This window comes from Asparagus officinalis, chromosome 4 (genome assembly GCF_001876935.1).
Source record: "Asparagus officinalis chromosome 4, Aspof.V1, whole genome shotgun sequence".
NCBI classification, from domain to species: Eukaryota; Viridiplantae; Streptophyta; class Magnoliopsida; order Asparagales; family Asparagaceae; genus Asparagus; species Asparagus officinalis.
This window is the reverse complement of record NC_033797.1, coordinates 14418665-14441029: the sequence shown is the minus strand read 5'-3', so window position 1 is coordinate 14441029 and position 22365 is coordinate 14418665. Positions and strand designations below refer to the sequence as shown.

Genomic DNA, 22365 nt, shown 5'->3' with positions numbered 1-22365 from the left:
ACAGTTAATGAAATTATTTGATATTCAGTACCACATTACCATTTTCTATTAATTAAATATTGCAATATTACTGTTGAGCGTTAGGATATTCCCCTGAAATTTTCATGTGACTTGCTCATAATAAAAAATGGAAAATTATATCCCCAAAATTGGTAATTTCATGTAAAAATCCATCTTCAATCCTATTCATTCCCCCTAACTATTTTTGTTTGAGAGGCAATGCAATAGGGTTGTGAAGGAATTTCAGCATCAGCAGCAGAATCAGGAAAAACAGGTGGCGGTCGACCGGTCCGGTCGACCGAGCGATTTGCTGTAATGAATTTCGTATCAGTCCACTAAATAGCGATTCACTTGAGTGAATCTCAATCCATTCCATTTAATCTATATAGTGAATCGAGGTTCACTGTATTGCATCCACATTCATTTGATTGAATCTCGATTCAATATAGTGTATTCAACCAAATTTATTGAGATTTAGTAAATTGAATCCAGATTCAACAAAATGTATCAAACTTCAGCAAATTGAATCCAGATTCAATGATATAAAACCTCTTACAATATAAAAGAACCTTCAATTATTCTAACAAGATCAAAGAAATACAGTAAAAATTTAAAACCCTCACTTTCCTAACTGAATCGAGTAGATTCACACAGTGAATCGTGATTTACAAAACTGAATCGAGTCGATTCACCCAGTGAATCGCGATTCACTCAACTGAATCGTGTAGATTCACCCAGTGAATCTCGATCCACTCAACTGAATCGTGATTTACAAAACTGAATCGTGATTTACAAAAACTGAATCTACTAAAGCCTGCAGATTTCAGCATCATCCGAACCACGTGCAAATTCACATGATGCATAGATCTCACCATGTAACTAGTTTAATCTTCAATCCCCTCATTTAACCTTGGATTCCGTATTAAACTTCGGGTTAACACATCAATAATAGTAGAACCCTAACAAAGACTCCAGCACCATTCAATAGAAAGAAGTAGAGAAAAAGGGATGGAACAACAGAATCCACAGCCATAACATGCCTCCAATAGGGATCCAAGGTTTTCATAATTTACAAACAGAAAAAGATTGAAAAAAAAAAACCCCATTGGTCTACATCATCTAAAAGATGATACTATACTAGCCACCATCAATAGCAGTCAACAAGGGAATAGGATTGGGGATGCATTGCGTCGCAACTTGTTCTCAGATAAATCAATCTTGCTCATCTTCTCTTCGCACCAAAGCAACTGTTCTTTGCTGATCCTCACCATCCTTAGAACCCTGGATACAACTTTAATGTCGATTAGCCCTAAGAGCAGCTCTACTTCTGATGGGAAGGAAGGCCAGGATTTCTTCTTCCATGATTTTTTCTTGGAGAGTTCTTTTACTTTGATCTCCTTCTGCGTGAATTTTTAAGAGATTCATCGAAATGAGAAACACCAGTTAGCTGGCTCGTTGTGGCACTTAAGCAAAGCATGTCAGTCATATACACCCAAAATTAATAAGCTCTAAATTGTTGGAAAAGAAATATTGGATTGTTACTGAGTTTTTAGTTTGCAGTAAATTATCAGAATTATCTTTCAACAACCAATTACATTGAGCAGACTACAGAAAAGAGAAGTTACTTTCAATCTCACTTCTTGTATGAAGATTTGTAAGTGATTCTGAATCCTAGACATGCCCAAGTTGAGACTCGTGTCCTCAATAACATCAAATATCAGATACTTTTTGAAACAAAAAATGTGTTTCACTTGAGAGTACCTTGTCGAGGGAGGCCTGAACCTGGTGAAGGGAGCTTGCATCTTGGCTATGACCTTTGAATAAATTCATAGCATGGCTTGACTTCTTCTTGTCCAATTTCAAGAAAAGCCGGAAAGTTAAGATTGACTCCTCCATGATGTTTAGGAGGTCAGATGCCAAGACTGGTGCATCCAAAGTGTCTCTAGCATTTTCATTATGGTCCAAACCTGGGTAACAGAAGACATTAACATGAATAGCGTAACAATCTAGTTCAATTCCTAAAATGAAAATGCCTTTTTTTTTATTTGACCACTACTGAAAGGAACCTTTACACCAACCCCACCCCCACCCCACCCCAAAAAAAGGACACCTAAACTATAATTTCCCTAAGATTTCTTTTGTTTAAATGACTCCACAAATGAAGTCTGTTGAAGTAGATATTATTGGCGAAGCCCAACTCTGGACCATGAATGCTAAACTTTTCAACCCATATCGGAGACTAAGCTAAACAACTGCACTAGAACTCATTTTGCCAATGCATAAGTGCAACCAATGTGATACGTGCCACCACTATTCACAACGTGGATAAGTGGGTAGTTGTGTAACTTGTGTTTTCCTTAGTGGATAGTTATGTTTTGTGGGTAGCTGTAGAGAGAAGAGTGGTGTTAGTGGGTAGAGATAATATTAGTGTAGTTATATATAGTAGTTGTAATGGAGATGATGGTATGAATGAGAATTATTGTTTGCTTATCCTCTAGTTCTTCTCTTTATCTTCTTCCTCTGTTCCTCTTCTTCTTCCTCTATCAAATTCAACCTCATCATTGGTATCAGAGCCAAGTTTCGACCATGGACACTCACGGCAAAACGAATGCCGAATTTCGCAATGAGGTTAATAAAATCTTAACACGACATGAGTCCAACTTTGATCAAATTAATGCTACACTCCAAATGGTGTTAACAGAACTTCAAGATCTACAAACCGTCCAGAGCCCACATACTAATAATCTTGAAACTAACTCATTTGCTCCAGGAGAATCCTCACATTTGCCACAGGCTGCTCGTTCTACCACCAATAATGACCACCGTCACCAACACCTCAAATTGCCCTTTCCAAGGTTCAAGGGTGAGGACCCAACTGGCTGGATCTACAAAACAGGATCTACAAAACATAACAATATTTTGATTTCAAAAATATTACCTCTGACCAACGAGTTCCGCTAGCGTCCTTCCATCTTGACGACATCGCCCTACAATGGTACCGATGGTTGACGAAATTTCGCGGACCACTTACATGGGATGAATTCACCAAAACTGTCCTTCTCTATTTTGGTCCAACAGACTACGAAGACCCGTAGACTCAACCGTTGCAGCTTAAGCTTTTGAAAAGCTTTCTCATCGCGTTGACGGCCTATCCGAAAATTTTCTCATTGGTTGTTTTATTGCAGGACTTCGTGATGACATTCGCCTCGATGTAAAAATTAAGCAGCCCAAGACCTTGGCAAATGCAATAGGAGTCGCTCGACTAATCGAGGAACGAAATCAATTATACAAGCAACCGAGTCAATCATTTCGCTCCCAACCAGCTTCTGTGGCACCAAAGGCGACCATCCCCAACCCAACAGCTGGTGTATTAGGTTCTCCACCCGCCCAGAGTGTGAATGCAAGTTCAAATACTACTCCAACAGCATTCCATCAACTCACCAACCAAGAGGCACGACACCGTCGAGAGAATGATTTATGTTACTATTGTGATGAGTAGTTCATTCCGAGTTATCACTGTAAACATCCACAACTATTCATGATCGAAGATTCACCGTATTCAAGCCACGATGAAGATAACAATGTTCAACAAGAACCTGAGAGTCAAGAAGCAATTTCCATTCACTATCCTTGTGGACAAGGATCCTTAAGGGGGGGGGGGGGTGCACAACGTGGATAAGTGGGTAGTTGTGTAACTTGTGTTTTACTTAGTGGATAGTTATGTTTTGTGGGTAGCTGTAGAGAGAAGAGTGGTGTTAGTGGGTAGAGATAATATTAGTGTCGTTATATATAGTTGTTGTAATGGAGATGATGGTATGAATGAGAATTATTGTTTGCTTATCCTCTAGTTCTTCTCTTTATCTTCTTCCTCTGTTCCTCTTCTTCTTCCTCTATCAAATTCAACCTCATCACAATGCCCAAGAATTAGGGACCACTTCTACAGGTGCTTCTCAACTCTAATCTATGTTTTTTATAAAATAGGTGTCAGCAATGGTTTCCAACACAATTTAGAATTATCCATGAGAAGATCTTACCAATGTTTTACCAAAACAATCAACTGTTCATGAGTCAGAACTGTCCTGGAAAAGGCCGAACAGAGATTCCCACAATACCCACCGAAACCAGTTATCTTTTGCCTGTATCTCTACCTTATTGTTTATGCGGCAGCTCAATGAGCTCAAGCCTAAACACCAGAAACTGAGGGCACAGTGCCTAAATGCATTCAAATTAAAACACAGTGCATGCAGTAACACTATAGAAGAAACATTCAGATAATACAAGCATAATTGACCTGTGCAATGCCGTGGCATCTGTGTGAAAAATGCCAAAAAATAATAGTTCAAGCATTTGGCTTAAAAATACACTATCAACCTTACTATTTTGAACCCAAAAAAAAAAGCAAGTTAAAATTAAATATAACAACTTACACAATAGCAAAGTGCTAATACAAAGTGGGTGCAAAATTAATTATTTGGAGTACTTCGGATCTAAGATGATTTAGTAAATTGTTGGATCTTAAAGTAAATGGTGTAAAACTCCTTTTTGAAAAGTAAGCGAGTTTAAAATATAAGAAGGTAAACCTTTGGATTTATCGACAAAAACACATATCTGCAGTTCGCAATGCCGCAACATTAGCGTGAAAAAGCCAAAATATAATGGTTAGAATATTTGGTTACATTGTACACCTAAGACATAGAACCAAAAAAAAAAGTGAAAAGAACACTATATCACCTTACAATGCATACTAAACTGTTAAAATAAAAATGAGTTTAAAAATAATTCGATGAAGTACTCTGATCTAAGAGTGATTTTCAAAGTGGGTGAGTTTAAATGTAGATGTGGGTAAAACTTTTAGTTAAGTAGGCAAAAAATCTTTTGGAAAGAAATTGGCAGGTTCAAAAATAAATGGGATAAATCTTTGGGTTTATGGCTAAAAAAGGGAATAGAACTTTGGGTGCATAGGTAGTAAAATCTTCTTTAAGGTTTTTTTCAATATAAGTAACTTAAATCTTTCATTGTTTAGAAACTATTCCCTCAAATCACTGAAATTGCTATCGGTCTCTCAATTTCTAAAGTTGGTTTGAAATTAGTCTTTTAAATCATTGAAACTATTCCCTCAATTTCTGAAGTTAGTTCAAAATTAGTCCCTTAAATCATTGAAATTGTTATTAGGTCCCCTAATTCTTATAATCTTTTTCAAATTAATCTCTTTATTAGAGGGCCGTGCAATCATTGTTGCTTCTATCGTTTTTTAGAGGGCCCTTAAAGCATTGAAATTGTTATTTAGGTCTCCTAAGTCTAGTAATCTTTTTCAAATTAATCTCTCTAGTTATTGTTTCTACCCTTCGTTATAGGGAACAATTACAAAATAACTTAAGAAATTAAGGGACCTAATAGCAATTTCAATGATTTGAGGGGCCAACTTCTGAATAAGTTAAGAATTGCAGGACCTAGCCACTATGAAGCACGGACACGCATAACATGAAGCCGTGTCGTGTCGTGTCCGTGTCGGACACACGCGTCGAACACACGTATCCTATGTATTTTTTAGGATTTGCCTCGTGTCGGCGTGTCGGATGGCCGTGTCGGATCCGTGTCCGTGCTACATAGCCTAGCCAATAGCAATTTCATGATTTGAGGGATTAATTACAAAATAGGAAAAAAATAAGGGTCTAGCATTAAAAATTTTAAGCAGGTGGGTTTCAAAATATATGGGTAAATTTGGGTCTATTAATAAAATAAAACATTAAAAAAGAATCTTTTGGGTTTATTAATAAAATAAAACATTAAAAAAGAATCTTTTTTAAGTAGGTAGGTTTCGAAATAAAAGAGATGAAACTTTGGGTTGATAAGTAAAGAACAAAAAGAATGGGAAAAAAGGTACAGGGAAACGAACCTGGGATCTTTCAAAAAGATCCAAGTTATATAGACAATTGTTTAAATTGCATATATCATGAATCTATGTGCAAATGCCTGGATCATATTGTAATAGGTGTAACTTTGTAAACCAAGATGCATTTGATCGTTTTCCTACAGGCTAGAATACACTCTTTAAGTTACAACTTACAACAGCATGTCATGTGTTGATTGAAGTAGACCCTCAAGGTCAAGTCCATTTATCAAGAAAGGTAGCTAATTTTAATCAGTTAGAGCTGTTTCTGATGAGCTAAAGAACACTATATACTGATTCCATAACCCAGTAGAAAACAAGCAAAAATGAAGCAAAACGATAAAGTTGAAATGTAGTATTGGCAGCAAAAACAATCTCAGAGAAGATGGACCCCTGGAATCAGTACTGGGATTTTTCAGGATGGGTGAGATAAGCATGTCTCCTCAGATATGTAAGTATTTCTATGCGTAACGAAGTTAAAGAAGGCCCCTGTGTCTTGGAGGTTACCTTGGAAATTGGGAACTTGAAGTAACATTCGAAGAGAAAACCGAGCCCGGGCAAAAGTCTCCACCCTTGGTCCCTGCTCAAAAGGCTCATTCTCGATGAATCTCTGCAACAGAACCTGGAATTGCTGAAAGGCCTGAGCAGCATGGCAGTAATCTGAGGGATCCTCAGGTTGGGCGGAGATTTTATGGCTTAGTTGCATGTACTGGCAGTGAAGAGCTTCCCAAGACAGACAAACTTGTGCCACATAAGCAGTTTCAAGATTATGGTAAGGGTCTTCCTCCTGTGACTGCTGTAGCTGTTCACAGTCTTCATGGTGTTCATCTCGCTTCTTGAATGAGAGGTTCCGAAGGGTCAAAGCCAACTTCTTTGTAGTTGATCTTGGTGAATGATTTGAAACATTCCATGATCCTGCACACAACAATAATACAGCCTAGGATAGTAGCAACAAAGAAAAGTGAAGTATAAAACACAATTTTAAATAGAAGGAGCATCTCTCTGAAATGCAGAACTTTTTAAACTATGATTCAAACCCAGATATGAGAGATTTTTCCATTTTGATAACTAGCGGATTTAGAAAATATTCTACCACAGAGTGCTCCAGTACATGAGCAGAAAATAACTGGTGCAACCAATCAGGAAAAGGACACGCAGACGTTTTGGGTTCATTCTTCTTGTATGTAATTAGCCCTTGAAGACATTAATACCTTTAAAGCGCACGTAGAAGTATTTATTGAATTGCATCAGGTTAGCCAAATGGGCGGCTTCAGGTTTGGCTCAGTGCAATGAAAATAAATGCGATGTAGTTTGGATAGTTTAGGACCCTCACATTGATTATATTATAATTACTGGCGCAGTGAAATCAAGTCCAACTTCTGACCACCTTATTGATTAGATTAAATTACATGAGTTGAAATAAACTCAGGTAATACCAAGCAGAAGTTGGGAACTTGAGATACTTGGGACGATCGCATCAGTTAGATTTAACAATGGTGCACAATGTAATCAAATTAGGCGATATTATTATACTAACAATTGTTGCACAATGTAATCAAATTAGGCGATATTATTATACTAACAATTGTTTAAGAATAAGCTGAAATTTAACTGGTTGAAAGCTAATAAAATAGGCGATATTATTATACTAACAATTGTTTAAGAATAAGCTGAAATTTAACTGGTTGAAAGCTAATAAAATAAAATTACAACCTGAATCCAAGAATTTTGCTGTCTAAGAGTGACAAGCAGAAACAATTCGAACCTGAAGTGGGAAAAACAGAAACAAAATTTCCTGATAAATGCATTAAAAAATGATGCACGGGCTTTTACAAGATATCAAGCATTTCCAGGTGCTTGTATGTAAATTACATATAGCAGGTGAATTGGTTAGGGTAAATCTCCACTTCACATACTCAACATGCATGTTAACAAGAATGATGAAAGGCTAATTGAGACGGAAAATTACCAATCAGCATGATGACAAGCCTACAGGTAGACGGAAAATTACCAATCAGCATGATGACAAGCCTACAGGTTAAGCAATTCAAGGACCCCATTGGGTTGAGACTTTCAAACTACATCTGATGACAAGCCTACAGGTTAAGCAATTCAAGGACCCCATTGGGTTGAGACTTTCAAACTACATAAAACCGAAGCATTGCATGTTTAGATTCATGAAAGGAGCTCCGGTTCAATGATTTCAAAATAGACCTTTGTGATGTAGCCATGGCCACAGCCAATTGGGATGAAGTTACAGCATCGCCACTCAAGCATCAATATCCAACTATTGTTGACATTCAAAATTAATAGTCCAAATTTTACACGCTACCATAGATCATAAAGAAAATAAGTCAAATCTCGAAGAACAATGCTAAAACAATTCCGAAGAAAGATTATACCTGTTTCTTTCAACTGCTGAGCACTCATCTTATCAAATAAAAGCATCCTCTCACAATACTTGTTATACAATGTATCGAATCCGCACCAAGCATACATATCCTCAACCTCAGTCTCCCTCCATTCACTTGATCTCGTCTCCCCCTCCTCCTCTTCCTCCTCTTCGGGGCACGTCTCTTCAGGGATCTCACCCATGAAGCTGTTCTTCCTCAGCTCCTTCAGCCTCCTCTTCACCTCATTCGTAATGAAATCGTCATCATCATCCTCGTCATCAGCTTCTTCTTCCTCTGTAACTGTCTTCCCCACCGAATCAGTAGTAATCTCACCCTTCGATTCGTCGGGCAAGGGATTCTTCTCTTGATCTGCCTCTTCTTCACATTTCGGCTTGCGAATTTTCCTAAAACGTTTGACATTGAAGAAATCCATTGTGACCTTAATCTTACGGAAACCAAGGGGGGAGAAGACCCAACTTTTTGTTTTCCAGAAAAATCACAAAAAATGCGGACCCTTCCTGGGATCTAAACGGTGAACTCCGTTTCTAACAGATCAAGCTCCAAAATTATGTAATTGAGAAGTGAGGAGTAATCAAAATCCTTCCTTCGCTTTAAACCCCAGAAAACCCCCCAAAATTGTCGCTCTTTTTCCTTCTTAACAACAGCAAAAACTCCCAAAACCCTAAACCTCGGAACCGAAAACAAAGAAATCCCAAATGTAGGTGCCCAGAACCCTAAGATCCCTCAAAAAACCCCATCGAGATCAAACTAAAACCCTAAACTAGATCTCTGGATCAAATTCAAAAACACTGTAAATCGAGCTGAACAAGAGACATAGGTACGTACGGGTTAGGGTTTTCGGGAGAAAAACAGAAGGGCGAACAGAAATGAATCTATCCCCAGATAATTTGCACTTATTAAGCGTTAAATAAATTTGTCTTGATATAATCTTGATCTTTGCGTTTTTTTTAATTTAAACTTTAAAGTTATATGTTTTTGTTTTCTTTTTGGGGTTCAAAACACAACGTCTTCGGTAGCAGGGCGGGACGTACTGTCTTGTCTCAGAGGGAATAATGCCATAGGCGCTGCACAATTACCTAGCTACCCTTTCTCCTATTTATTTTGGGTTAACTTTAATGGGTGTTTGGTTCAATAGTGTGCAAGAATAGGATTATGAATCCTATATTTTTTATGGATTCCTAGCTAATCCATAAAATTTTTTAAGATAATTTTATGTTTTTATGGAATCTTTTTTTTTTATTTCTATGTTTGTTTCATAACATGAAAAAATAGAATTCAACTCTAAAGAAACCCCCCAATTCCTATTCTTTAGTTTGGTTTGAAATGAGAATATGATTTTGGTCTTATAATAATATAGGGTTTGTGAATAAACGAAATCCAAAAAAACAGAGAGAGAGAGAACAGTACACATGCATCAGCTTTCTGCCACAAATCCGCCCAAATCATTAGGATTTGGGTGTCTATAAAATCAGCATATTTTTTCAACTTTATAGATTCTGAAATCTATAAAATTTTGGGGAACCAAATTCAAGAATAGGATTCATAAAGAAGCCTTTATTTACAATTTTACCATTATCAGACCCAAATCCTATTCCTTTTCCAAAAAAATGGTGAAACAAACAACCCCTTATGCTCTGTTTGGATGAGACTTGAGAAGGAGTGAGCGGTGGACCAACAAAGTTAAAATGAGTTCATTTTATTTGGGAGTTTTTTAAAAGGGAATGGAAGAAAAGCGAAATAATAAAATTTACATCTCTTAATCTTTATTTGATATAAGTTGGCTCACTTCAGATCTTCACAGTGGTCAGGGCTTCGATTCACGTTGCCGAATTCACCTGGTCTCCCTGGGTTTAAGGGTGGGGACGGAGATCCGGGGGCTTTACTGGTCACTTTGCTCAACCTGTTGTATGCTCACCAGTTCACGCCCGCCCCCAACGTTGTTCGCCCAATCAGCTAGGGATGAGCACCTAGTATTATTGGTAGTTCCTTGCAGATGTAGGATGGATGTGAGATTCGAACCAGGGCCGCTGGCGGACTCCAAAGGAGTTAAAGTTGAGCGGACTAACCAGGTTTTCCTTGTTACCCAAAAAAAAAGTTGGCTCCCTTCAAATTGGGGGGTAGAAGTAAACTGTTTTGAACCATCATGAAATAAATCTAACATCTAAGAAAAGATTTCCCTCGGTGCATTCTATTAAGGGGCTGTTTGGTTCGTTTTTTAACTCGGTGGAAAAGTTTTACACCGTCTCCACATCAGTTTTTTCGTGGCCACGTAGGATATAAGTTTTCCATCGGTTTTTTTCCCATCTTTGGTTCGCTAGGGTTGAAGAAGAGAAACTCGGTGAAAATCACCACCACATCATATTTTTTCTCTTCCCCAATTCCTTCCTCAACCTCGTAAAATCGATGAAAAATGCAGCCACGTCGGCTTTTTGCCATATAAACAAAAGTTTTTATTTTTTTCCATGCGAACCAAACACAAGAAAAATAAATACATTAATTTTCCACCATTTTTTTGTGCGAACCGAAGCGAAACAATCTATTTCTTAGAAAAGTTTGGAAAACTCAAAACTTATGTTTTTGTACATAGAAATGCATTTCTCTATGTCTAGGAAACGAACCAAACAACCCTTAAACTCTCACACATGATTATTATATTTCCCTTCCCTTTCTTTTCTTTCCTTCATATTTTTTCATGTTCCATTCTTTCTCTTCTCCTCCATTAATAAACTCCCAAATATAGCATTAGAAAACTCTCCTTAATTATAGGCGAGGTCAAAAAAAAAAAAAATCCATTTTACCCATTTCAACTCTAACAAACCCCATTCAAAATTAAGGATATTGTAGATAACGTTCCCTGAACTTTAAGAATTTTATTTAACTCCTCCCTCAAAGTTTCCTCGCTCAATCCCCTGCACTAATATTTTTTACTATTTCCTAATTTTGGGGGTGAGAAATATTTGCTCGAGGAACTACTCGAAGTGCTTCCCCATTTATTGATAATGCTGTTTTCTGGTGTGCGTGTGTTGCTCGCGCGAGTGTGTGGGGGCGTGGCAGCGTTGTACAAACACCTAAATAACACTATCCTTCCCCCCACCCACAACACACACACAACAAAAAAACCCCTTAGCTATGGATGATTATCAGAAAACCCCGGTTAACTTTGAAAGTATCGGAACCCCTAATCCCGCCAAATTTAGAGGTTATCAGAAAACCCCAATTAACTTTGAGAGTTTATCAGAAAATCCTTCACACTCTGATAAAAACCTTAAAGGGAGTTAATCTTAAAGGGATTTTTTGATAAAATCTAAAAGTTTAATATGGGATTTTCTGATATTTTGAAAGTAATGGGGGCGCTTTCCGATAATTGTGTTAGCCCTTATACAAATCGTTTTAATGTGGCTTTAATAACAAATAGTTGGCTTCGGTCAAGTCTCTCCACCAAAGCACAATCTCAAACTCTCATACTTAATCATGCGCATGGCCCAACTACCAATGCAATCCCATTCCTTACTTACGACGGAACGCTTAACCTGAAATATCATCAGTAATGGGCCCGATATGTTGGCCCGAGGCCCGTAACAAAGCTAAAGCTCCAAATACATCCTTATTATATTTTTGTTTTCATTAAGTACAGCGGCATTCTATGTGTCAGGACCACAACCAGGGTCTGTCTGGATCTTAGCCCAGCTAGGATTTGGGATATCGATTCATGCCCATGTAGAAAAAAAAAATATGACAACGTTTGGGGTGTTTGACCAACAAAAAAAAAAAAAGTTTTCTCCTAAGCGTGCAATAATAGAGTGTTTGTCTTGATAAGTACTACATCACGAAACAACTCATCCAACCAAATCACTACAATTAACAAGTTGAAACTGTGGGACTTCACTAAAACCTGAAAAAACTCCAATAAATATATTGTCCACGCACAGGTAAAGACTTAAAATGCATGGGCATAACAATGCAAGAACTAATAACAGTTAAAAAGAAGATTTTGCAATTGATTTTGATACAAAATTGATCGGTTCGAACTGCAACAATGACTACTGAAGGGCTATGTGATCATACGCTCGTGTTGAGCATCCAAAGGATAAGTTTTACCCTTCTCGCTTCATTTGCATAAGATAACAATCCTTGGCCAAAGCTGGAAACATCCTCTATGCTGTACAAAAGTGCAATTGCTCCCCAGACTTGAGAGTCAATGTAGTTAAAAGCTCGTCCACTATCAGTGGACACCTCGAATGTCATCGCTAGCATCACCAAGCCTGACGCAAGCTCTCCATTATCAGTGGATACCTCGAACGTGTCATGCTAGCATCACGAAGCCTGACGCAATTCCATAGTACTGCGGGGTAGTGTGAAGCATGACATAACTAAGTCAAAAAGACGAACGATATTCCAAACAAAAATTAGGCACAATGATAATGTAAACAATAACGGACTTTATATAAAGCAAGAGACTACATTGGACACTGGAAACTAACTTGATATTTTGTCGATTCGCTATGCTTTTGTTCTTTTCTACACTACAATTGATTGCCTCTTTAAGAAACCTCTCCGCAACGTTAAAGCGCATCAAATCTGGAGGCAAAATATGAAAAAGATTGAGAGGTATAAACTACTTACTCTCGTGCCCGGGACCAAATTGATACCTAACTCCATTCAGATTCCATCAAACTTGGGCAACGCTCCACCTACATGTTCTCCAAGAGCAGAAAGTTGAGATATATTAGTTACATGACTCACATGGTATTTTGCAACATACAGATATCGCAAGAATGCTACTTTTTGAATAATATATAGAGTTCTACCCAAACCAAATACATTCAAGTGAAACATTGGCAAAAACTGGAGGTAGTATAACGAAATTAAACCTGGACTAATTTTGTACAAAATATTTAGAAGATTGTAGTCCAAACAAAGCTCTATACATATTTTCTCCTGAAAAGCATTTTAGATCTGGAGAACTCAAATCGCAAACAAACACAAGTTGATTCTAATTTCCCCCCTCTATTCTTGCTACTAAAGGAATATGCGAAGTGTCGTTTAAACAACGGTCTACATGTTTTTCTGAATGAATACAACACAAAGTCCACTGCTATTATAGCTGTAGCATCTTGACACCTATTAATTTACTTCAAGGCAATCTTTCACATGCTGTGTTCTTTTTTCTTTTTTTTTTCACGGGCACAATATTGTCAAACAGTATCTGATATGAGGGAAACGTAGCCATACCAATATCTGACTATAATAACCAATGAACTGCAAAGAGTCATTACAACTTAAAACCAACCAACAAAGGAATATGGGAATAACAACAAAGTAATGGAATGTTAGCGGTGGAGATATATTAATATAATGTGCTCTTTTTTTTTCTTTTTTCACGGGCACAATATTGTCAAACAGTATCTGATATGAGGGAAACGTAGCATACCAATACCTGACTATAATAACCAATGAACTGCAAAAAGTCATTACAACTTAAAACCAACCAACCAAGGAATTTGGTAATAACAACAAAGTAACGAAATGTTAGCGGTGAAGGAGATGTATTAATATAATGGTTAGTGGTGAGAGGCATTAGATACTTCATATTACAGGGAAGACTATTACGGACATACATTAACAATATGCCTAGAGGTTGATGGGGCAGCTCAAAAGATGGAGCTCACTATTGGATGCCATTGAAAAATTCAACACCTCGGAAATTACCTTGAAACTGCAGAATAAATGAGACTAGCCTAATGTTGGAATGTAATTGCTCAACGTCTTCTGCTTTTGCACTTCCCGTTCTAGAAGTTTCAGAAAATTTACTGTTTTCCATCTCCATTGGTCTTGGTACATTTGTGTATTGAGTGTCATCATTTAAAGCAGACAAAATAAATAGCCAGATTTGGTCAGGGCTGAAAGTTGACTTTCACAAAAGCACAATTTTATTCTTAGGAGATAGGAATATCAACGCAACGTTGATAGAGAAAATTTGAGGTTGTCCCCTAAAGAATTTCCATTAACATAGTTGGGAATTCCCATCAGACCAGGCAGCAGACTGAGGAAACAAGATTGGTGGATTCCCATGGTCAAAAGGACTGAGAAAAAACTTGAAGGGTGAGAAGAGAAACTTCTATCTTTAGGAGGGAGCATTACTCCATTGAATGCATCTTTATCAGCCACATGTTTATACTTCCTTTCCTACTTTGAGATGCCACAATGGGCTCAGGCAAGAATCGACAACATTACAAGTTTCTTTGGAAACATAATAGACTGGACACGGATGGATACAACCTAGTTTGTCGGGGGCAGGATTGTCGCTCGAAGGAAGAGGGAGGCCTTGGTGTGTTAAACCTTAGGGATATGAACAAAGCAATGCTTGCACGTTGGTGGTGGAAAATCTTGGCACAACCTTCAGGCGCTATTGCCTCTTTGTTGCCACATAAATATGGTTCAAGATCTAGATTGTGAAACCCAACACCTAGAAATTTTCAAACTGTTTAGGATTTTGGAAAGGGGTTGCTAATGTGTGGGATGCATTCCAGGTGGGAATTAATTTCTCACTTAATAATGGAACCCATATTAGATTTTGGAAGGATAGATGGTGTGATGAGTTAACTCTACAACAATTATTCCCCGATCTTTTCTCCTTTGCTAGAGAGCCAAATGCATCCGTGGCCTCCTAGTGGAGGAGGACTAGATAGTGTCCTAATTTTAACAACCTACCGCCAGGTCAGATTAGACAACAGAAACAAGACATACTTATGCTTCTAGCTGACTGGAAACCTAATAATTATAGGCAAGATGTGCCGCTTTGGCGCTGGGCGCCCATGAAATCTTTCATGGTTAGATCCATGTATAGATTTCCTAATTTTTGTGGGTATAAATTAGCAACGGCTGAGTTGGTATGAACCTCTAGAGCACCTATGAAAGTTAGAGCATTTTTGTGGCTCGCTATTAGAAATGCCATCTTGACATGGGACAACCTGATGAAGCGTAGGTGGCAAGGACCTAATGTATATGTCCTATGTCTTTCAAATGCTAAAATAGTAGAACATTCGTTCCTCCATTGTTCTTCCACGAATGTTCTTTAGGTAAATATTAGGTCGTACTTCGCCTAGATATTTATGTGATATTTGGTCTGCTTAGAGCAGGGCTAGGATGAAAAGTCGAGTCTATCTTTATGGCGCATAATTACAGCAACCTCTTGTTGGGCGGTCTGGCATGAAAGAAATAACAATTGTAAAAATAATCCAAGTTCAGCATCACATTAAATTCTTCACATGATTGCTAACTTTTCTCTCTGGATAGGTTCAGTGTCAAAGGAGGCAAGGGTCGGAGCTATTGTTCGATTGGCTCATGTCGATTTGCATCGTCATGTGCACGATGACTGCGATGAGTGACAGGTTGTACGGCATGACGAGTCGACGAGCGATCATGAGAGTGACTCCGATAGCGAATAGTCCCTCACTTGGCTTATGCAATCTTCTACCGAGATTCATTATTAGTATTTTTCCCATGTGGCCTTTTGTATGATTTTGATATTTTGTGAGGGGAGTGCCATATTTTGTATCCATATGTTTCTTTTTAATAAAAAGCAGGGGGATCTCCCACCGTTTCTATAAAAAATAATAAAATAATAATAAAATAAATAAATAACCAGATTTACAAACCCATATCAGAATCAAATAGAATTTCATATCTGAAACTATGAACTTTTGCTAAAGCTGGCTAGGTTATTGGACAATTAGATACACTCTCCTCTTTGACACATACTATTTCCCATGTAGAAGTGTAAATCCAGATGATGAGCTGGAGCTCTTGGCTGCACTAAAAGCAAAAAGAGCTTATAATGTGCACGTTTGTTCTTGATAGATTTGGGGTTCACTAGAACATATTGTGAACGCGGTTCGCTCCCACATGGCGGTGCGTGGGTTACAGCGTTCGTGTGCTGTCGTCCTGCTGCTCGCTCGAGTTTCGTGCCGCGCCGTTTCCTGCACCCACGTCGAGCTCCGCGCCCATGCTGTGCTCGGGTCCGTGCGATGATCACGAGCGCGGGATTTTTCCCGCGCGAGTTTCCTCTCCCGCCCCGTTCAGCCCGCCAACTCTTCGGTTCCCCCCTCTTTGGTTTCCTATAAATAGAGAAGAGGTGGAGGAGTTATTTGTGTGGGGAAAAATCTCTTGAATGGAGTTTTGAGAGAAAAGAAAGAGTGAGTTGAGAGAGAACTTGTAATAGTTTGATATTCTCCTCATAGTTAAAACCCTCTCCCGTGGACGTAGGCATGTTTGCCGAACCACGTAAATCTGTTGTCTCGTCTTTTACTGTGTGTTGCCATAGCTTGTAGATTCCCTCGACATTTCAGTCATAGAACTGATAAGAGGAAGAGTGTATATTTCACTTTGATGAAATATATCACTTTCGATTCTTATTTCCTTTGAGAAATAAGAATTTCACTATTTATTCTAGTTTTCTTTGAGAAACAAGAATATAGAGGTTGACTTGTGCTTTTGTTACAACAAAAGCCAGGAATATCTCTCAGGTGATATCGCTTCCGCGGCGTGAGGGCGTGAGGGCGTGACTCTGCGCCCAATAATTGGTATCAGAACCCTTATTCAGATTGGCGGTGGTTGAGCTACTGATCTGAGGTGGTGGTTGATTATTGTGTGGTGAACACAAGGTATTTGTTGAAATTCCTGAGAGAAGCGGATTTATTTATACAAGCGGAGAATGGCTTCTACAAGTAAAACAATTAAAGTTGGAAAGTACGAGATTGAAAAATTCAATGGAAAAAATAATTTTTCCTATTAGAGGATGTAGATGAAAAATTTGTTGATTTCGCAGAAATTGCAAAAAGCTTTGGCGGGAAAAGAGAAGAAGCACAAGGACATGTCTGATGAGGATTGAGAGGAGCTGGATCTGGAAGCACGGGCGTCGATTATCCTTTGCCTTGAAAGGGATGTAGCTTTCTTGGTGGACGGGGAGGAAACGGCTGCGGACGTGTGGTTAAAGTTAGAGAGCACCTTCATGACGAAGAGTCTAACGAATCGGATCTATTTAAAATCCAAATTGTATACTTGCAAGATGGAGGAGGGTTCATCAATCCGAGAATACATCAACAAGTTCGATAGGATCTTATCGGATTTGAAGGACATTGAGGTGACAATGGAAGACAAGGATCAAACACTTCTACTACTTCTATCTCTGCCAAAGTCTTATGAGAATCTGGTTCAAACACTGATGCTTATGGGCGACAGTTTGTCGATGGATGAGACTAGAACGGCGCTCCTAGCGGATGATCTTCGAAAAAGTACAACTAGTGATATGACTACTGGTGATAACAAGGAACAAGCTCAGGGACTGTTTGCCAGAGGAAGATGCAATGAGCGAGGAAAAGGAAAGGGAGGAAAGTCTAGATCTAAATCGAGACCTCTTGCGGGACGAGCGTGTTTCAAATGCGGTGAAGTTAGGCATTTCAAGGTCGATTGTCCTAATAAGAGAGTAGGTGGGAAGAAAAACAACAACAAGTCTGAAAGACGAGAAGGCAAGGAAGAGGCGAGCTACGCTTCAGGGGAAGGGAGCGATAAGGAATGTTGTGTCGTCACGGGTGGTGAGGATACCTCCGGGAAGTGGATTCTTGATTCGGATTGCTCTTACCACATGTGCCCAAATAGGAAGTGATTTACTACCTATAGAAGCATTGATGGTGGAACCGTATTGATGGGGAATAACCATGCTTGTAAAACGGTAGGGCTCGGTGATATAAAAATTAAGATACATGATGGAGTGGTCAGAACCCTAACAGACGTGCAACACGTTCCCGACTTACGGAAAAATCTCATCTCAGTGAGTGCTTTGGACTCCGGTGGCTGCAAGATTGTTATAGAAAACGGAGTAAAAAAGGTTGTTCGAGGTTCTCTAACAGTGATGAAGGGTGTTCGTCACGGTAATCTATATACTATCTCGGGTACGACGGTGACAGGAGATGCAGCAGTTGGAGCTGAAGGAAGTGGTGGAGACCCATGTGAGCACACACGGTTATGGTATAGATGGCTTGGGCACATGTCAGAGAAGGGTCTGAATCTGCTTGGTAAAGAGGATTTGCTAAAGAATCTGAAGAAACCTTGTATGGATTTTTGCGAGGATTGTGTGTATGGAAAGGCGCACATGGTCCAGTTTCTGAGGAGCAAGCACAAGAGCAGAGGGATACTAGATTATGTGCACACGGATGTTTGGGGTCCGGCTTCGATAACTTCCAAGGGTGGTTCCAGATGTTTTGTCTCATTCATAGATGATCATTCGAGATATGCTTGGATTTATTTTCTGAAGCATAAGAATGAGGTATTTGAGACATTCAAGAAGTGGAAGGCGATGATTGAGAACAGGACAGGTAAGAAATTAAAGACACTGAGATCTGGTAACGGTACAGAGTATACAGACGCTGCTTTCAAGGAGTTCTGTGATCAGGAGGGTATTGCCAGACACTGGACAGTTAGATCTACACCACAGCAAAATGGGGTTGCGGAAAGACTGAATCGAACACTACGAGAGAAAGCAGTGAGTATGCGATCATATGCTGGTTTGGACAAAGAATGGTGGGCAGAGTCGATTGCTACAGCTTGTTATATAGTGAATCGATCTTTACATTCGACATTGGACGGTGATACACCCTATCGGGTGTGGTCAGGGGAGCATGCATATTATGAGAGGCTCTGAATTTTCGGGTGTACCGCCTACTATCACGTCAACGAGGGAAAGCTTGACGCGAGGGCCAAGAAGGTAATTTTTTTGGGGTATGCAAAGGGTGTAAAAGACTATCGCCTTTGGTGTACAGAAGATTCGAAGTTCGTGATCAGCAGAGACGTTACCTTTGATGAGAAGTCCATGATTGCTAGAATGCCCAAGGATGAGGGCGTTGAGACTGTTGGGAATTCTAAGTCCTAGGTTATTGATATAGAACCTAAAGACCAACCAAGTTCTAGTCGTGTTCAAGTGAGAAATCAGGAAGATGATGAGCTTGAGTAGGAGGAGGTTCAGCAAGAAAATACACAAGTACTATAACAACAACAGGTCGAGGATAGTTTGGCTTCCACTAGGCCAAAGCGAGCATACAAGCAGAAACTGAAACTAGGTTGAGTACGTACTCTCGATGGAGAAAGATGAGCCGATCTCTTTCAAGGAAGCTATTCGAGACAAGAATAGTGAGAGTTGGTTGGCTGCGATGGAGGAGGAGATGGAATCTCTCCGGAAGAACCAAACATGGGAGGTGGTCCCATTACCCGTAGAATAGAAAGCTATATGTTGTAAGTGACTGTATAAAAGAAAGGAAGATCCTTCAGAGCTCGGTGGTACGAGGTACAAGGCGAGGCTAGTGGCTAAGGGGTTTGCACAAAGAGAGGGTGTTGATTACAATGAGATCTTTTCTCCTCTGGTGAAACACACCTCTATTTGGGTGCTATTGAGTATTGTTGCTCATGGTGATCTTGAGCTGGAACAACTCGATGTAAAGACGGCCTTCTTGCACGGAGACTTAGATGAAGAGATCTATATGCATCAACCTGAGGGCTATAAGGTTGAGGATAAGGAGCATCATGTATGTCGCTTGAGGAAGTCACTCTATGGACTGAAGCAATCTCCTCGGCAGTGGTACAAGCGATTTGACTCCTTCATGCTGAAGCATGAGTTTTCCCGAAGTGATTATGATTATTGTGTTTACATTCGGAAGCTTCGAGGAGGTGATTATATCTATCTTCTTTTGTATGTGGATGACATGCTTATTGCTTCGAGAAGCAAGGTGGAGATAGATAGGCTAAAATCTCAACTTGGTAAAGAGTTCGAGATGAAGGACATGAGCGCTGCAAGAAAAATACTAGGTATGGAGATTAGAAGAGAGCGGATGAATCGGCGATTGTTTTTGAGTCAGAAGGGCTACATTGAGCGGGTGATCGTGAGGTTCAGGATACAAAGTGCTAAGTCGGTGGTGACTCCATTGGCTCAACACTTCAGGCTTTCAGGTAAACAATCTCCCACTACAGCGGAAGATAAGGCACACATGGAGCGTATTCCTTATGTTAGTACAGTTGGCAGTTTGATGTACGCCATGGTGTGTACACGCCTAGATATTTCACAGGCGGTTAGTGTGGTCAGCAGATTCATGGCGAATCCGGAAAAGACGCACTGGGAAGCGGTGAAATGGATCCTGAGGTACTTGAAAGGTACCGCGCATACGGGTCTGTGTTTTAGTGAAGATACATGTCAGATCGACGGGTATGTGGACTCAGATTATGCAGGCGATCTAGATAGACGGCGATCTACTACTGGTTATGTATTCAGGATACATGGAGCTCTAGTTAGTTGGCGATCGATGTTGTAGGCTACAGTGACACTCTCTACTACAGAGACCGAGTACATGGCTATGACGGAAGGAGTGAAGGAAGCATTGTGGCTGTGGGGTCTTCTAGACGATTTGGGGATCGAGCAGAAAAACGTGAACTTGTGGTGCGACAGTCAAAGTGTGATTCACTTGGCGAAGAATCAAGTTCACCATGCTCGTACCAAGCATATCGATGTCAGGTATCATTTTGTGCGGGATGTCATAGAGGAAGGTGATATTTCTCTCATGAAGGTGCACACGAATGAGAATCCGCAGACATGTTAACTAAGGTGGTCACAAGTAGCAAGTTCCAGCATTGCTTGGACTTGTTTCATATCAGCCCGTGTTGATATGCCCAAGAGGGCATGGCCCTTCGGGGCAGTGATGGAGGTGAGATGGAGACTATGTTGAAGAATAATTACAGAACTACGATTAGCTTGATCCCGGTGGAGGGTACGTAGGCAGCAACGGTATAGTGGCGCAGCTGGTTTGGCCTGGATTTCTCTCTGGTGGTGTTCGCGATGTTCTTCTGGTGTTCGTCCAAAATTTAAGGTCTATCAAATGATGTACGAGGTGAAGAATTGTGAACGCGGTTCGCTCCTACGTGGGGGGACCCACGTTGCTCCCTGCCCAACACCCAAGCCCACGACGTGCTCGTGGGATGATTCGCTGCAGCGAGCGACAGTTTGCGGGCGCGGGGGCGGGGGGTGGGCGTCGTTGCGTGGGCTGCGGCGCTCTCGTGTGTTGTCGCTCCTGCTGCTCGCTTCGCATGTTCTCGTGTTCGCCGCCGTTTCCCGCACCCACGTCGAGCTCCGCACCCATGCTGTGCTCGGGTCCGTGCGATGAGCACGAGCGCGGGATTTTTCCCGTGCGAGTTTCCTCTCCCGCCCCGTTCAGCCCGCCAACTCTTCGGTTCCCTCCCTCTTTGGTTTCCTATAAATAGAGAAGAGGTGGAGGAGTTATTTGTGTGGGGAAAAAATCTCTTGAGTGGAGTTTTGAGAGAAAAGAAAGAGTGAGTTGAGAGAGAACTTGTAATAGTTTGGTATTCTCCTCATAGTTAAAACCCTCTCCCGTGGACGTAGGCATGTTTGCCGAACCACGTAAATCTGTTGTCTCGTCTTTTACTGTCCGTTGCCATAGCTTGTAGATTCCCTCGACATTTCAGTCTTAGAACTGATGAGAGGAAGAGTGTATATTTTACTTTGATGAAATATATCATTTTTTATTCTTATTTCCTTTGAGAAATAAGAATTTCACTATTTATTCTAGTTTCCTTTGAGAAACAAGAATATAGAGGTTGACTTGTGCTTTTGTGACAACAAAAACCAGGGCTATCTCTCAGGTGATATCGCTTCCGCGGCGTGAGGGCGTGACTCTGCGCCCAACACATATATAATTTGTATTTTTAATTTGGTTTATAAGCTTGATATTTCCAATATCATGATAATTAATTGATCAAAAGTAACTGGCAATCCCTACAGACTGATTCATTCCTTTGATTATATACAGGACTGTGATTCCAGACAAACCGTTAATTAAAAAAAATCTACCAAATCAACAAAGATTTGATGGAAACTCTCTATTAAGTAGCAGTGTTTCTTGTTGTGTTAGTTCCAGATAAGGACCTTTATTGTTTCATGCATTTAGTATATTTTCCAAAACTTTACTTTATTATGCATATCGACAGACCACCATTAAGCACTTT

General features: G+C 39.8%; 1 protein-coding gene and 1 long non-coding RNA gene across 22 annotated transcripts in view; both read right to left on the bottom strand.

Annotated features, from left to right (window-relative positions):
* Window positions 955-9214, bottom strand: LOC109836699. Its single transcript, XM_020404678.1, has 4 exons — window positions 8293-9214; window positions 6398-6805; window positions 1762-1967; window positions 955-1400 (listed from the first exon to the last, which is right to left on the bottom strand). The coding sequence occupies exons 1-4, from the start codon at window positions 8714-8716 to the stop codon at window positions 1158-1160; spliced, it is 1281 nt and encodes a 426-aa protein (XP_020260267.1). The 5' UTR covers window positions 8717-9214; the 3' UTR covers window positions 955-1157.
* Window positions 12163-22365, bottom strand: part of LOC109836697 — a 30190-nt gene continuing 19987 nt past the window's right edge. For 11 of the 21 annotated variants that reach the window (XR_002246063.1, XR_002246055.1, XR_002246056.1 and 8 more), the window contains 2 exons: window positions 12786-12995; window positions 12163-12646 (listed from right to left, as the gene is read on the bottom strand). This is a non-coding gene — a long non-coding RNA (uncharacterized LOC109836697). Of the gene's footprint in view, window positions 12675-12785; window positions 13005-22365 lie in introns of all 21 variants that reach the window. The other 10 variants (XR_002246069.1, XR_002246070.1, XR_002246066.1 and 7 more) reach the window with 10 other exon arrangements.

Excerpts from the sequence above, each read along its gene's own strand:
- LOC109836699 (XM_020404678.1), bottom strand. The coding sequence starts at position 8,716 with ATGGATTTCTTCAATGTCAAACGTTTTAGGAAAATTCGCAAGCCGAAA. Across the intron at positions 1,968-6,397 it reads TCAAGTTCCCAATTTCCAAG|GTTTGGACCATAATGAAAAT; the intron begins GTAACCTCCAAG and ends TCTGTTACCCAG. Across the intron at positions 1,401-1,761 it reads TTCAGGCCTCCCTCGACAAG|AAGGAGATCAAAGTAAAAGA; the intron begins GTACTCTCAAGT and ends AAATTCACGCAG.